We start from the raw sequence: 17,178 nt of genomic DNA on the forward strand, positions 1-17,178 counted from the left end.
ATTTCTTATTAAAGATTCAGGGTGTAGGGCCACCTGGCTGGCTCAGTCAGTAGAGCATGTGACTCTTGATCTCAGAGTTGTGAGTTCAAGCCCCATGTTGGCGGTAACGCCTACTTAAGAAAAAAAGATCCAGAGTGTTAAGTGTGGGGGTTACGTCAGAGAATAGCATATCAATTAAAGCAGGCTGTCAGACATTATTAGCCTTTTTTTAAAAAATTTTATTTATTTGGAGAGAGAGAGAGCATGCACATGAGCTGGGGAGGGGCAGAGAGAGAGAAAGAATCCCAGTGCAGAGCCTGTCGTGGAGACTGACTCAGGACTTGAACTCACGAACTGTGAGATCATGACCTGAGCTGAAATCAAGAGTCGGAGACTTAACCACTTAACTGAGCCACCCAGGTGCCTGAGACATCATTAGTCATAAAGCCTTCTGGTGTCCCCTGTCCTGGGGCCCCATCTCTACATGGCAATTTTAGCTGCTCTTCTCTTCTGTTGGCTCCAGACTCAACTTCTTCCTGGGTCCCTTTGTTCCCCTTCACCTCCCTCCTCTTCATCCTGGCTCAGCTACTCCTCCTTCCAAAATAATCTTGTTTTCTTCTTCCTCTTATTCTCCTTCTTCTTCTCCTCTTCCTCTTCCTCCTCCTTCTAGTTCAAATAGCACTCCTTTTTATCTTTTGAGGATTTTTTTCAGTTTTATCGAGGTATAACTGAAGTACACTAAACCTCAAATAAAGTGTGCAAGTCTCTGTTTTAACATACATCCACCCATGAGACCATGACCTCTCAAACATTTCCATCATTCCAACAGTTTCCTTGTGCTCCTTCTCACCCATTCCTCTGTTCATCACAGCCCCAGGCAACTGTTGATCTGCTTTCTCTGTATATTAATTTGCTTTAGTATAAAAGGAATCAAGCAGTATATTCTCTCATTTTTTTTGCCAGGCTTCTTTCACTCGGCACAATGATTTCAAGATTCTTCAATATTGTGTGTATTAATAGTTTGTCTTTATTGCTGAGTAGGATTCCGCTGTATGGATATACCACTATTTATCCATTCACCTCCTGGTGGATTTGGGTTGTTTCTGGTTTGGAGCTATCACAAACTCCTAGAACATTCACTACATGTTTTTGGGTTTCACACTTTCATTTCTCTTTGGTAAATACTTGAGTGGAGCGGTTGGGTCATATGGTAGATGAGTGTTGAACTTTTTAGGAAACCGCCTAACTGATTTCCAAAGTGGTTATACCATCTTACACTCCCATCATCAGTGTATGAGAGTTTCAATTGCTCCACATCCTCACCCGCATTTGGTATGTCAGTCACTTTAAATTTAGCCATGTTGTTGTGGTTTTGTTAGTTTGTTTCAACACACGGCAGTTTAGCTACCTCTTGGCTTCATTTCTACTAAGGGGGAACATACGCTTAGATTTACAGAGAATAAAACCAGGTTTTTCCTGTTGTGCCAGTGAGGTTAACAGTGCCCTCTCACCCTCCCAAGTGTCCTGGTTTGTATTATAAAATATGTACTTTCTCTGCTTATAATCCCATTGGTTGTGCCTCCAGACTGTCCATCCATAGCCGCAAAGGCTCATCAAGGCATTCTGCTCAACAAATACTTTTCCTTCCTCTGCAAGGGATTTTCCTGTTTTTCCTGAACATGCTTTTCCTTATCACAACAGGATTACGGGAGGAAAGGAGTGACATAATGTAGCTTAGTACTGGGGTCGGGGAGTGGGGTGGCAAGTGGAGGGGACAGAGGGAGGGAGTCAGATTAGGTCCTGATGACATCATTTGGGCTGGATGCAGCCATGCTTGACATAAGACCTATTCCTTAATTTTTGCACGTAAGAACCTGGAAATTCCCCCCCCCTTTTGTCTAAGCTAGTGTGACTTGGATTTCTGTCACTTGCAGTTAAGAGTCCTGACCAGTATGCATATTAGGGGAATGTGCCTCAGAAAGGCAATAGCATTTTGCCAAGCCCTGGCTGCCTCTTATTTCACATCTGAAGTACTATGTGCCTTCCCTGAGAGTTACTGTTTTTGCTGACCTAGCCCTGGGAATTTAAAACAGGAGCATTGGTCACATTGGTTGGGATTAAACTTCAGAGGCCACTGAATGTCCAGGGTCAAAGTATTCAAAACCATCACCACATGGTTTGTTTAATCAAATACTCTAGCTCCGTGTATCTGCTGTACTTCAGCAGGCTTTTTAATCGTTAACTAAATTGTCTTTTAGTGGTATGATCTAAGGACTGTTCTGAATTTTGGTAAGCAATCTTCATTTCCAAGTAGCATTTCCTGTCTCCTTAATGACTAGATTTAATACTGATAGAAACATATCGATATTTACTCAGAGTGCTATATGTGCCAGTGAGCAACCCTTTCCTAGCAGCACAATGAGTTACTAGCATTGTTTGAGGACATCGCTGTGAGCAGCGCAAAGGCAATACCCCAGTGAAAGAAAAGAGGCGGCCAGAAGTGGGGGGCAGAAGTAAAAAAGATCCCATCTAGTCCCCTCTGGGAACATTCTCAGACTTGACTGCAGAGCTGAGCGAGGCCCCTAACACGCAGGGGTGCCTCCCCCATTTGGAGTGCCCTGATCCTAAGCCACGCCCCAAAGATGATCTAAACTCAGACTGATGGCCTGGTAATATCTGCGCCCCTGGGCGCCTTTTCTTCTTTCGAGTTCCTCCTGCCGAAAAGCAGCTCGGTAGGTCTCGCCTTGGTCAAGACTAAACACTCTCCACCCCATACATGTAGTAGCCCTGGGTCTCTGGTAGCATCCCCACTCAGGAGCTGCTGGCCTCAGGGCAGCCTCCTCATGACCGGACCCTGCAGCAGGGGTACCGGCCCCGCCCATTCAATCTCTAAATCCCGCCTCCGCTCCTCCGTGGCCCGCCCCCTCCCGCCATGGCCCCGCCCCTGCGCTCCCGCATTCCAGCTCCACCCCCACGCGCTCGGGCCACCCCCGCGCAGCAGGGCCCCGCCTCTCAGATTTTTCGGCTCCGCACTCCGCCCTCTCGCGTTCTGACCCCGCCCCCGCGCTCTGTGGCCCCGCCTCCCGCGCTCCGGGGCCCCGCCTCAGCTCTCTCTGGCTCCGCTCTCCTGGGCTCTGGTCGGGCGCTCGGGCCCCGCCTCCACGTTCCCTCTGGAGTCCCCGGAGGAGTTGCCGCGCGGGGGGAGGCGTGGCCGTGGTGCCGGCGGAGGCGCGGGCCGAGCCGCCAGGACTTTGGCTTTGACACCGACAGCGAGCAGGAGCCGTGGCTTTGGTGCTGGGCGCCGACGCGGTCCTGGCGGATCCCGCGTCCGAGTCGGGCGCAGGACTTTTTGCCTCCATCAACGCAGCTGCGGCGACGCCGCAAGTCCTGGTGCAGCCTCCAGACTTGGTGCAGCCTCGGCGGCCGGATTTCACCGCCGCTGCCGCCTCCGCGCAGCCCTGCAGCTCTTGCTGGCTCTGGGAGAGCGACTCTAAGTTTCTCCCGCAGAAAAAGCCGGGACGCGCGGCTCGAGGCGGCCCAGCCACTGACCCACACCCGCGCGGGCACCAGAACTGGAGGCAGGGGACCCGCGTAGTCCCGGTTTGAGCTCAGGCTTCCGAGCCGCAGGTGGAAGGACGCCCCGGGGGAGCAGCTGAGAGGTGGGACGCGGGCACAGGCGGCGGGTCTGGTGGGGTCCACAAACCCCTTCTCGGTGCCTGCACTAGTGAGGACGGGATCCCCAAGTTGCTGGTCGTGCTGAGTGTCCGGTGGCGGGGTGGGCGTGGGAGATGCGCCCTTTCTGGAGCCAGACCCCTGGTAGGGGCGACCTAAGGGTGGATGGCGATGAGAGGTGAGGGAGGCAGGGACCAGAGGTGTGGGCTGATGAGGATAGGTTTCTCTCCAAGAGAAGCAGATCATAGCCTTTTTGGACCGGAATGTGATAAAAAAAAAAAAAAAAAACCGGACCTCTTCAGCGGGAAATCCATACGGGCCAGCCTCGCTGTGTGTATTCGGGGGTTCACGGCCAGCCATTAGCCTGAGACTCCTGGTTAAGAACTCCTGCTCTGGGCAGGGAATGCTAATGCAAACTGACTAACTGATTCAATTGATTTATGTGTTTATTAATTTGTCTTCCAGGTGGCTGAGTGAAAGGTACTTTTGGACGCCCTGGGCATGGAGATTTAGTGTTTGTCTTTGGTAACCGTTTCCTTCCCTGCATCCTGCACCTTCCCTCCTTCTGTGCCTGTAAGGTCTGTTGGGCTTCCTCGCTAGCCAGAGAGTTCTTCTGCAGTGGTGAGGCCTTCCTGGGCCACTGACCCTGGCTGGCATGGGGAGCACCCTGGGCTGCCACCGCTCCATACCGCGGGACCCCTCGGACCTGTCCCACAGCCGCAAGTTCAGCGCGGCCTGCAACTTCAGCAACATCCTGGTGAACCAGGAGCGGCTCAACATCAACACGGCCACAGAGGAGGAGCTGATGACCCTGCCCGGTGTGACGCGTGCGGTGGCGCGCAGCATCGTGGAGTACCGCGAGTACATTGGTGGCTTCAAAAAGGTGGAGGACCTGGCGCTGGTCAGCGGCGTGGGTGCCACCAAACTGGAGCAGGTCAAGTTTGAGATCTGCGTGAGCAGCAAGGGCAGCTCCGCGCAGCATTCTCCCAGCTCCCTGCGGCGGGACCTGCTGGCGGAGCAGCAGCCTCACCACCTCGCCACCACTGTGCCCCTCACCCCGCGGGTCAACATCAACACGGCCACCCCAGCTCAGCTCATGAGCATCCGAGGCCTCACGGAGAAGATGGCTGTGAGCATCGTGGACTACCGCCGTGAGCACGGGCCCTTCCGCAGCGTTGAAGACCTGGTGAGGATGGGCGGGATCAACGCTGCCTTCCTCGACAGGATCCGGCACCAGGTGTTCGCAGAGCGGTCCAGGCCCCCGTCTACCCACACCAACGGGGGCCTGACCTTCACCGCCAAGCCTCATCCCAGCCCTACCTCCCTGAGCCTGCAGAGTGAGGACCTGGACCTCCCGCCAGGGGGGCCCACCCAGATCATCTCCACTCGCCCTTCCGTGGAGGCCTTTGGAGGCACAAGGGATGGGCGGCCAGTGCTGAGGCTGGCCACCTGGAACTTGCAGGGCTGCTCAGTGGACAAGGCCAACAACCCCGGAGTGCGCGAGGTGGTGTGCATGACACTCCTGGAAAACAGGTGAGCAAAGGAACCATGGAGGGGGTTGGGTATGAAGGCAGTTCTTGCATGACCTCAGCTGAACATGCAAACGAGTGGACTTTTTTGGGGGTAGGGAGAGGGCAAGATTAGTTAATCAGTGTTCTTGAGGTCCCAGCCAGCACTGTCACCTGCAGCTGAGCTCTTCTGCTCCAGAATTTTTTGAAGACAGCTCTCTGGGCTTGGGGCCCATATCTTAGACCTGGCATATCTGAGCTCAATTCATAATTTGAGGCAAGTGGAGCTTGTGTTGGTGTTATTGTTTTGGAGAATGTTGTTGGACTCAGAGCACTTCATGGGGGTTTACACCAGATCAGACACTCAGAGCCTGGGAAGCAACGCACGGTTTTGCATATGAGAAAGAACTAGTTGGGACTTTTTTTTTTTAATGAGACAGAAAGTCACATTTGTCTCACCGAATACGCCTCTTTGTGTGCACAAAATCAACTTAAAGGCCAGGTATTTGCAAACACACACACTCTATATACTCACCAAAATGCCGTGAATGAATTACTCCTCATTCTTTTTCCTTATTTAGCCTGAAGTTGGTCTTGAGGCCCACAACTGCAGCCCCAAAATATAGGTAACCTCTCCTGTCCCGTAGCCAGGAAAAGTCAGGCCGACACGTGGTGACTGTTGGCCATTTTTTCCCGTTGAACCGCAGGAGAAGAGACTTATAGGATGAGCTCTTACCACAGCGTGTTTACATTCTTCACAACACTGCTCTCTGTAGGAACTTCCATTACCCGCCCCCCCCCATAAAACAAAACCATATTATTGTAGCAGTAACTCCTGCTGTTAGTAAAATAGCGTGGTGTGTAATGTAATCAGCTTGGGGAAGGAAAGAAATAGTTTTAATGGTCTCTTCTTGGTCAGAAGTCCTGTGGTCCCGGTCTTGAGGGATTCTGCCCTGCCCGCCCCTTCCCCCCCCCCCCCCCCCCCCCCCCCGACAGACATGCAGTATGTCTGTGGCCACTAGCTACCTTCCTTTCCACGGGGCTGTTGGTGAGCCTGGCCCAGCAGCAGTTTAGTGACGCGACGTGAGTTGTCAGCAGGCAGTCACGGCGCGTTGTGGCAGCGCATCAGGATAAGGGAGTGAGGAGAAAACCAGGTCACACCGGTTCCCTGGCACTGTTCCCCGTGGCACACTGTCATCCCAGGACTGAGGGATCACGCACCGGGCCGGAGAACCGGACCGGGAGAGCTCTCTTCCTGCGCTGTCGTGTCCGCCGCTGTGCTCTGTAACTCACTCCTTTTGCAAAACCGTCTTGTACGCAGGTGAGAACTGGCCTTAGTGCTGGGTGATGTTTATCAGGAATGGCTTGATAGTTGTTTCTCTTCATCCATAGCAACACGGGTGCATGTATGGGAAAGGGGAAGGGAGGGTGAAGGACGGATGGCTGTTTAATTCTTACCGTGAGTGCTCTTAAGGCACAATTTGGGGGATGAATCGAGATCTGAAATTGCCCAGGGGGAATGGCAGACTGGGCAGCTCTTGTCCATTTACTAGGACAGTGGTTTTTCAAGTGTGGTGTCTGGACCAGCATCAGCGTCAGCTACTGACTCAGTAACTCCGGGCTTCTATGTGTTCACACACCCTCCTGGTGGTTCCGATGCTCACTGAGGTTTGAGCCCCACTGTACCATGTGCTGGGTGATCACCTCACCATCTCCCCCTTTCTGGCTTTTCTGACGAGGTCAGTGAATCCATGCAGAGCCTTCCAGGTACTATGTTCTCTTGGATTGTTCTGATCATCCCTATCGTTGTCCACCCATATGATGTTCTTTCTGGCCAGAGTTGAGGGGCTTATTCCGCTTTTAGTACAGGTGAACGTGAAGGCTAGAAAACGGGAGAGAGGGCAGGGGGCAGCTGGCCTCCGAGTGGGCTCTGCTCTGGAGTGTGGACCTGGGTCAGCCAGGGAAAGCGCTAGCAACTCGTGTCCAGCATGGAGTTAGTGTCTGTACTAGAGGGATGATGATTTGTTGAAGACATTTAATTGCTGTCCTCAAGCGAGAGTGCTAGAACTTACCCAGACCTAGTAGGATGTAGAAGTAGCCTGGAAGGTGTCCTATGACCCTGTCACATTTCTCACATTTGGCCACCTGTGTCGTCCTGGGTCATGGTGGTTTCTTTTGCCTGTTCACAATGTGTTCAGAGTGTTCTCGGCGCTCCTACCGTCTTATTAGCATCTGATAAACATACAGTAATAGGCTTAGGGCTTGATCCCCTGTAGAGCTGGAGTGGGTCCATTTGCCTGTGTGGATGTCCTGGGGCACCAAACGATGGCTGGCTGTTACAGAGTGGCTCACGTGTCTTCAGAACAGCAGCGCGCATTCTCCAAGGGCTGTGGGCTCATCCTGATTCAGAGAAATCTCTCACATTCCAACGGATCCCTTTATTAGCAAGAGGAAATACATTTAGTTTGAGCAAGAATGGATGCAGGTGATTTTCTAGGCGGTTCTTCTTTTCATACCTGTGTATATATAACACAAGTATTCTGGTTATGCCTTCATAGCGTCTAATGCTTCCATATTAATTTCATTTCCCCATTAACCTGGGATGTAGGTAATGCTTGCTTTTAGTAAGGATTCTCCATCACTGTGCTAGGAAACTAAAACCAAAAAAGTTAAATGACCTGCCTCCATCCCGTAGCTCATTAGTGACTCGGCTGGGACTAGGACCCAGACCTTCTGGCTTCAGTCCCGTGCTCTTTGCAAGCGTGCTGTGTTTTGTAAGCAAGCGACTTTGATCCTGCCTCTTGTTCGGGCCTCCCGCCCTCTGTCCAGTCCGGGGCACTTGCCGATTTGTGTGCTAGTCATATTTAAGAAAGTAAATCCATTGTAAGGGCATTTATAAAAGCCCATGGCTCCACCTTTTAATGTGTAAAATTGGTGAAATTCCTTAACCTTTCCAAGCCTCAGTTTTTCTATCTGCTAGATGTTGCTAATGAGAGAGAAAAATAAAGAACCCTTGAAAAAACAAAAGAAAAGGAAAAATATACTTCTTTTGCAAAGGTAATAACTAACTGGCTCTTCAGTTTCCTTTCTGTGAGTTTGCTGTAGCAGGTATGTTTTCTTAGACTACAGGGTACCTACCTATAGGGGACCCTGAAGGCGTAGAGTCCCTTTTAGCCCCCAGATGCGACTGCTTGGTGGACAAGCATGTGTGAACTAGAAGAAACCATGTTTTGCAGGAAACTGAGGTCTAACAGCTGAAAACCAGATAGTGATACAGTCACCAGCAGCCTTCAGGGACATCGCCCTGTGGCACAGAACTGACAGGTTTCATCAGATTCCTTGGCCAAATATCAGTCTTGGGCAATGTTTTCCCTTGTTCAGAGTTCATGGAGCAAGGCAGAAAGAGGAATACTTCTGCTAAACCTCCTTGCAAAATCTGGCGGCAGCCCACATATGGAATGAAGATTAATTTTTAATTTTTGGCTTTTGCTGAGTAGTTGTCCTATTTTGAAAAGTCCCTTTGGTTTGTGAAAGTATAAGCCAGGGAAGAGTTGACTTTGATAATCTCTAAATAATAAATAAATAAATAGATAGATAGATTTAATATCCCACTGCACATTGGGGCGCCTCTCATTCGTTTGAGTGTCTGACTTCCGCTCAGGTCATGATCTCACGGTTTGTGGGTTTGAGCCCCATGTCAGGCTCTGGGCTGACAACTCGGAGCCTAGAGCCTGCTTTGGATTCTGTGTCTCCCTCTCTTTATTTGCCCCTCCCCCGCTCATGCGTGCTCATGCTCTCTCGCTCTCTCTCTCTCTGTCAAAAAGTAAATAAATAAACATTAAAAAAAAATCCCACTTGCACATTCTCCTCATGGCCTCTATCAGAAAGGAACATGTCAAAGTGTTCAGCCTTATGATGGTCTCAATCTGTTTTCTTGCTTCCTGTTTGCAGTATCAAAGCACAAGGTGAATTAGTGCCTGGCAACATGTACTGATTGTGAGAAATGGGATTTCAGTTGATCTGACTTGATTAGTAAGATCAATATAGACACAAGCCATCTTGTCATTTGATTCATTCATTGAATGAATGCTGCATATGCTAAATCCAGGAATCAGCCTGGCCTGTTTAACACAGTTATGTGGATGTGAATCAGCTTGGGTGGCTCAGCCTCAGAATCGCCCGAGAAACCTAGATTTCGGGGGGAAAGGGACTGAGTGTGATTGATTTCTTGTTGTATTTTTCCTATATGAATAATGGGCTTCTCCTGGGAGATTGAAGGGTGGGGAGATGCAGCCAGACATAACATCTGGGGCAAAATGCCCAGCAATCCTCTTACAGTAGAAATTATGAGAACTGTTTTGACTGTGGAAACTGAGGCTCAAAGACATTAAATAGCATGAGACATGTTGATCGGAGTCAGGATTTGAAACCAGGCATTTGTCTGATTTTCGAGCAGGGAGTTGAAGTGTCTCTTCCCAAACACCGTGTCCTTTCACTGACCCCTGGCACACCTGCTCTTCCCTCTCTGCCTTGGGTCTTAGGCCAGACATCAGGGCTTTACCTAGACTCCTAGGACTATGTTAAGCCCCCCGAGGCCTCTGCTCCCTTCCTGTTTTTGTTCTTCTGAAGGACAGGGCCGATGGCCAGAGGTAGAGCAATCCGGAGGGGGTCAGGACCTCTCCACCGGGCCCCTCAACTGTGAGCCTGTGACCTTGGCTAAACTCCAAGGTAGAGTTCCGGTTTTGTGAGCCAAAGAGTTCTGGGTGGTTTCAGAGGGAAAGGTGGTTGGTAAGAAGACTGTTGTGGATTAATAAGAAAAGATAGTGTGAATGAAGGGAAATCCTGGTGTGTGCACCAGGGTGTATTTCACCCAAGGGGAAGATGTTTATCTTACAAGAAAGATGGGCCCATTTGGGATCTGATTTTGGAGGCTTGATGGTATAGTCTTGCTTCTCCCAAGAGATACTCATTCCTTTATTATTTATTCATTCAGCAGATAGTTTTTGAGCTCTCACTAGGTACCAGATTCTGTGTCCGACTTCTAATAAACAAGACACAGTCCCTGCTCTCATGGAGCTTCTCTGTAAGGTGGGAGATGGACAAGTCAGTACATAACGGATAATGACAGAAAGTGGTGAGTGCTGAGGAGGATGGGGTCAAGGAAGGCCTCAGCCAAAGCCGATGGATGAGAAAGAGCCAGGCACAGGAAATACTGGGGGAAAGGGTGCTCCCCTAGAGGAACCAGCAAGTGCAAAGGCCCTGAGAGTGCTTGTCCCAGACAGAAATCAGAGTTCTGGGAGTAGTGGGTGGTTGAGGGTGCAGGGGGAGGCAGGGTCAGATGGGTCGGGACTCCAGGGCTCGCATTTTTTCAGGAGGAGGCCACAGAGGGTTAGAAGCAGAGGTTGATGACTTACCTGTTACCAGGCTGTTCTAGCTGCTGGGGTGGGGAGAGGCACTTGGAGCAGGTCCTGGAAGGTGGGTAGTGGGTACAGTCATGAGAAAGTTGAATTGCAGAATAAAGGCTACAGAAGTTAGTGAGTAGGGAGAAGGGAGAGTGGGGGTGGAGATGAGAGCGTCCTTTATCGGCAAAGACTGGAAAGCCTTGCCTGTGTTCAGGATGTTGCAGGGACTAACCGTGTGGATCCCTGCAAAACAGGCTCAGAGGTGGTTAAGGAATCCCGGGCTAGCTCACACACCTCTGTGTTGACATGATGCAACTTGCCAGCCTCATCCCTCCCCTCTATTCTTGCCTCACTCTGGACGGGTCCACAGTGCTCCTTCTGGACAAGGCGGGTCTCGGTCCGTAGCAGATGGAGGAAGAGACTGTGCAGGCTGTCCTCTGTTCAAACCAGGTGTCTAATGGGGCCACTTTCTTTTTACTGTTGATTATACATGTAACAAGGGCTTATTTGGGGGGTTTGGAGTAGCAATTTGTATTAAAAGACACTTAAATGAATTTAATTCAATATTGATTGAGTACCTACTCCTTGTCTCTTCCCCAGTGAGGCTGGGGACTCAGGGAGAGACTACCTTGTGGTCAAGCCTGCCCTCACAGTCTTACAAGGGGACGCATTCATTGGTACTTACCAGGGTGCCGCGAGCTATGAGGGAGGAGGTGACTCTTGATCACAGGGCTCTGGTACCTGTCTGCTGGGCTCTGGGAGTATGTGGAGTCCTCTGTATGGAGGAAGGATGAGGGGATAGAACTGAGGCAGGGGATGGGAGGGAGCAAATGTGGAGAGGAGGGTGGGGTCTGAGTGGTAAGAGCATGGTGGCCCTCAGGGTGAAAGTCAGCAGACCCCTGCAGTTCCTGACACTCCGTCCAGGCTGGCTCACCGCCCAGGCTTATCATCTGAAACATTCAGGCAGGGAGTACAGGTTTCCACAAACAGTGCCTCACAGCAGAGAATCGTATCGAGGTGTGTGTTATTTTTATCTCAAAACTCCCCTACTTTACAGAAGATTTTATCTCAGAACTCCTTAATAACAGTCTCTGTCAATAACAAAAGGATGTGTTTCACTCAAATTTGATGCGCTCATCGTAAACAACCTGAGTGTAGTGATGAACAGTTGAGTGGAAATTTCACACCAGTGATGGCCAGCATCAAACCGTCCGGCAGATGCCACCAAGATGCCCCACTCTACTTCCAGGCTCGTGGTCCTCAACACATATTTAAGGAGCTCGGAAGCTCCCTGCCTCTGTTGCTCGTTACTGTCCATAGGCGTGGTCTGGACAACAGCTCTTCTTGAACTATTTTAATTGACAACTGTCAAACAGCTGCATAGGAAGCCTGGGAGATATGCTCAGAGTAAATGTTTTATTTTAAATAAAAGGCTTGGGGCGCCTGGGTGGCTCAGTCAGTTAAGCATCCGACTTCGGCTCAGGTCATGATCTCACTGCTTGTGTGTTCGAGCCCCATGTGGGGCTCTGTGCTGACAGCTCAGAGCCTGGAGCCTGCTTCGGATTCTGTGTCTCCCTCTCTCTCTGCTCTTCCCCCTCTCATGTCCCCTCCCTCTCTCTCTCTCTCTCTTTCTCTCAAAAATGAATAAATATTAAATTTTAAAAAAGGGGGGCGCCTGGGTGGCTTAGTCGGTTAAGCGTCCGACTTTTGCTTAGGTCATGATCTCGCGGTTCGTGGGTTCGAGCCCCGCGTCGGGCTCTGTGCTGACTGCCAGCTCAGAGCCTGGAGCCTTTTTCGGATTCTGTGCCTCCCTCTCTCTCTGACCCTCCCCTGCTCACGCTGTTTCTCTCTCCTAGAAATAAATAAATAAAACAAAAAAAATTTTAAGAAAAAAAAAATTTAAAAAAGAAAGAAAGACAAGGCTTGAATTCTTCCACCAAGCTCCTGGGTGGAGAAACCCTGGGTTTTCTTTACTGAGCACAGCTCCCTACCTGTGTTGCTTTGTCATTTGTTTCTAGCAGCCCTGTTTCCTGGGAATTCTATTTCGGCTCAGCCATTACCTGATTAAGCTCTGAAGTTGGGCCTTCAATGGTTTTATCTAGAGGCCACTGTAAACTCCCGAAACACGTGGTTCACAGCCAAAAGAGTACTGTTGCCGCATGGAAGGCTGTGTGCATTTTGAGTGTGGTTTTATCACGTTCCGGAGATCTGAATCCTGTTTGCTCACCCAGAAGTCGGTGAGTGAACTCCGTACTTTATCTTTCTCAGCCTGTGCTAAAAGCACAGTGCCTTTTAAAAAAATTTTTTATGTTTATTTTAGAGAGAGAAAGTACGTGCGCACACACACACACACACACACACACGGGCACGGGCACGGGCACGGGCAGAGGAGGGGTAGAGAGAGAGGGAGACACAGAATCCCAAGAAGACTTCAGGCTTTGAGCTCCAATCCGGGGCTTGAACTTGCACACTGCAAGATCATGACCCGAGTTGAAGTTGCGCTTAACTGCCTGAGCCACACAGGCACCCCCACAGTGTCTTTTAAAGCAGATCTCATCTCATCTCGGATGGATTGTTGTGGGCGGTTTTGTTTTGTCTTTGGACTGTTGTTTTTAAAAACACTGATCCAATACTCTTAAAAAACAAACAAACTTCAGAACATATTCTCAATAAGCAAATCCAGTCTGACTTAAAATATTTTACGGTATTCATTTAATTAAATGGCGAAAAAGTAAGCATTTTGGTGGCCTCAACATACCGTGACTGGCATTAGGCTGGACTCCTCCGCCAGTATGTAGACCCAGCGCACTGGCCTTAGGTGTTTGGCAGGCAGCCTCTGCGAGGTCAGGTCACTGTGTCACATTACAGTTCTTTACAAAGGGGTTCCCAGTCATTTTCAATTTGAAGACTCATTAAAAAAAAACAAAAATAAAAACAGCAAAATACTACATGTCCCTCCTGTCACCCAGTGGTGGCTGTACTTCTGAGTGTCTGTGTGGTAGTGGTAGCTGTACCAAGAACAGAAGCAATGGTAACTAACAGTGACAAGTCCTGGGGCTGAGGTCACAAGTGGGTAGCCTCACTAGCCTGCTTGTACAGATACAGAGAGATGGTTCAGAGGAGCTGAGTAATTTTCCCCCAGATCCAATAGGTTTTAAATGGTAGAGCTTGGATTATAACCCAAAAAATTAGACTCTAAGGTTTAATCATAAAAACGACTCTGAGTTCACTAATGCTTTTCCGTGTACCTGTATTTTATTCATTGCCCTAGCCTGCCCGCCTGCCTGCTAGACTAGATGTTCTCCTTCACCAGCATGGTTTGAGTTCCATAGGTCATGATCTTTCATACATACGCTGATCTATAAGGATACCTGTGTGTGTCTCTTATGTTTGTTTCTTCAGAGTGGAGTGAGGATATTTGCAAAGCGATCTGCGTGCAGGATACTATCTTTTTATGACTTTTCAGTCTTTTACAATTGTCTTGCCCACACCTATTATGACAACACTTTCTTTAAACAACTTGCCTTTATGGACACTTCTCAAGTATCGGTCCTAGTTTTCTTAGAAACCACTTCTCTTTCCGCTCATACCCCTATTTCATCAGTTGATGTCACATTTTAGGGGACCACAGTAACAAGTACAACTAACACCAACAAATCTGGGGACAGACACAGCTGACCCTGGGTAAACGCATGCTGCACAGTGGATCTAGCCAGGGGTACTCTGTGTGCCGTGGGCATCTGCCCCTTGGCATGTTTACCAAAGGGACTGAGGATAGTCTTGGTGGGGGGGGTTCCCCAGAGTAGAAGTAGGTTAGGAGACTACCTGTGGTGTTTTAGAAAATACTGGTACCTGGGCACCTGGGCCCAAGTTATATTATTTATGTAGCCTAGAGACAAGATTTGCCCTGCATGTATATTGCAGATCTCTGGCAGTGACCGCAGTTACTGACTCACTATTATTTGCTCTAAAAGATTGACTCAAAAATTGTTACTAGTTATAAGGTCAAGGGCTCATTGTTCCCAAACTCCCACACCCCTCAAAACTCTCGCAACTTTTAGAAATAAAAGAGGTGAAGAAGTAATGAGCTTTTTTTTTTTTTTTTAAGACCCGTACTAGTCAGCAGCTTCTTCTGTGACATAGATGGGCTGCTTATGAAATTCATGAAAACAGCAAACTGGGAGGGATTTAAGCCAGCAGACTGGATGAGATAAAGTACCTTATAAAGTACCTTCCCAAATGTATAACTCTCTGTGCTTTCTTTTGTAACTGTTCTGAATTTAATTTTCAGGTTTGATTTTTGTTCACGTTAAATACGTGTCCATACATGTGGACCTGTGTAAGAGACCGTTGTATGGCAGTACACATGTGCTGACCTCAGTTAAATGCCGAGCGAGACTGTTTGGAGTTGACTCGTAATCTTCAGTTACATTATTATTAATGCTTCTGACATTTCTAATAAAAATGCAAGTAGTTGTTAAGTATTGTTAGAGCTTCAACTATCTTTTAAACTCTTGGATAAATTTAATTGAAGAGCTTCTGAGATTATGAGATGGTTGTTCAGAATGTTACCATTCACAACCATTTATCAAATCTATAAAAATCAGGTGTTTCTTGTCACTGATATACCAAAACAAGGTTTAGAAATAAACTAAATGGTGGGGACTCTCTTCTACTTGCTAGATGGGATACTGCCCGATTCATAGCCTGATTAATAAAATCAGATAGATCTTTGCGGAAAAAAAAAGAAATAAGCTGGACAGAGAGTGAGAGGTGATTACAAAATCACTCATAATCCCCGATTTCAAATGCAGTGCTTGCATTCATCAAAGCGGCTGGAGTATTTTTATTGATTGGTTGTATTGGGAAATGTTATCTATTTAAATGTATACATTTCTGCTAAATCACAAAACTTTTTTCCAATCCTGAGGCTTTTTCCACAGAGAGGGAAAATGATCACTGTTTTTGCCAAATGCCCTTCAATTCTGAGAAGAAAAAGTGGTTCCTGTGAGTAAGATGTGTATTAGTTGGCTAGGTCTGTTCTAACTAACAAAGTACCATGGACTCAGTGGCTTAAACAACAGAAATTTATTTTGTCACAATTCTGGAGGTTCTAAGTCCAAAACCTCAAGGTCTTGGCAGGTTTTTTTTCTCCTGCTGAGGTCTTTCTCTTTGGTTTGTTGATGACTGTCTTCTCACTGTGTCTCAAAGGGTTATCCCTCCATATCTGTGTGTGTCCAAATTTCTTCGTCTTATTAGCATGACAGCCATATTGGATTGGGGCCACTCTAATGGGCCTCTTTTACCTTAATTATCTCTTTAAAGACCCTGTCTCTAAATGCAGTCACATTCTGAGGTGTTGGGGGTTAGCACTTCAGCATATGACTTTTGGAGACAAATTCAGCCCTAACAAAATGACATTAAGAAAAATTGCCCGGGGATTCCTTCTTGGCAATCTGTGAGGAACCTGCAGCTCTGGGTTTTTCCTGGAGAGATGATGATTCAAGGTACTTGTTTAACCATTTAAATGCTAAAGACTGTTGTGTTAGAGTTCCTGGATATCAGTCTGATTGGTAAGAGGGATGGCTTTCTTGCTAGCCACAGTCAGCATGGACCAGCTCTTTCGGGTTGAGATCTTTCTCTCTTTGCAGTTTGCCACTCCTTGATTTTCTCCTGAAGTATAGCAGTGACTTGAAACCTTTTCCCCACCCTACCAAGGCAGCAGCTCCACTTTGCTAAGTTCCTTGCTTGCCCTTGGCTACAAGTGATGTGACACCTGAGTTTACCCTTTGGAATGTAGTGCCCTTTAGATCTGCTGAGGAAAGGTGAGATTCAGAAGGGCCACCGTGAAGCCAACTCAAGTTCAGCTCTCCTTGGCTTGTGCTGTTAAGCATTGTAGCTGTGGGCCACCCTGTTATCATGTGTTTCCCTCCAAAGCGACCATTCTGTCGTAGTTGCCTGCGAGATGCCGCCTGCCCTTCTGGACTGTATGGACAGCCTACTTTCAGCACGGTAACACTCAGCAATTGGTGGAAAGAAGAAACCACCACTGACATTTATTGACTATTTACTTTGCCCCAAGTGTGATTGCTTAGACTTTTATCATCACACCATCCCAGTGAGGTAGGTAAAGTATCCTCATCTTAGATATAAGGAAACTTATCTTAAAGAATTTAAGTCAACTTGCTTAAGATCAAATGGTTGGTGAGCATGGAGCAGAAATTCAAAGCCAGGAAGAATTACTCAGAGCCCAACGTCTTCCATATTCAAAAGCAGAGAATCCGTAAACTTGGAGATTTCTTAGACTTTTTATATCTAGAAAGCATGAAGAGATGAGTTTAATTGGAGGTATGTCCTGGAGTGGGTCCCAGCCAGTATTGAAATCATCCCATTCTATCATCTGGTGAAGTCAGGAATGTGGGGCTTTTGGGGTGCTAGATTTAAAAAAAAAAATGAGATTAATTTACATACCATACAATTCACCCTTCTAAAGTATACAATTCAGTGGGTTTTTTTGGTATATTCACAAAGTTGTCAATATACTTACTCTATATGCATTAGCAATCACTATACAAAATCTATATGCATTAGCAATCACTATACAAAATCTATATGCA

At 48.1% G+C, this 17,178-nt stretch overlaps 1 protein-coding gene across 1 annotated transcript in view; it reads left to right on the forward strand.

Annotated features, from left to right (window-relative positions):
- Positions 1-3,151: 3,151 nt before the first annotated feature.
- EEPD1 (endonuclease/exonuclease/phosphatase family domain containing 1) overlaps positions 3,152-17,178 on the forward strand; it is a 115,180-nt gene continuing 101,153 nt past the window's right edge. Inside the window, exons 1-2 of the mRNA XM_039239165.1 lie at positions 3,152-3,638; positions 4,117-5,184. Coding sequence (XP_039095096.1) covers positions 4,307-5,184 — 878 coding nt within the window. The 5' untranslated portion in view covers positions 3,152-3,638; positions 4,117-4,306. The remainder of the gene's footprint in view (positions 3,639-4,116; positions 5,185-17,178) is intronic.

This window comes from Hyaena hyaena, unplaced genomic scaffold (genome assembly GCF_003009895.1).
Source record: "Hyaena hyaena isolate Hyena2069 unplaced genomic scaffold, ASM300989v1 scaffold_153, whole genome shotgun sequence".
NCBI lineage: Eukaryota > Metazoa > Chordata > Mammalia > Carnivora > Hyaenidae > Hyaena > Hyaena hyaena.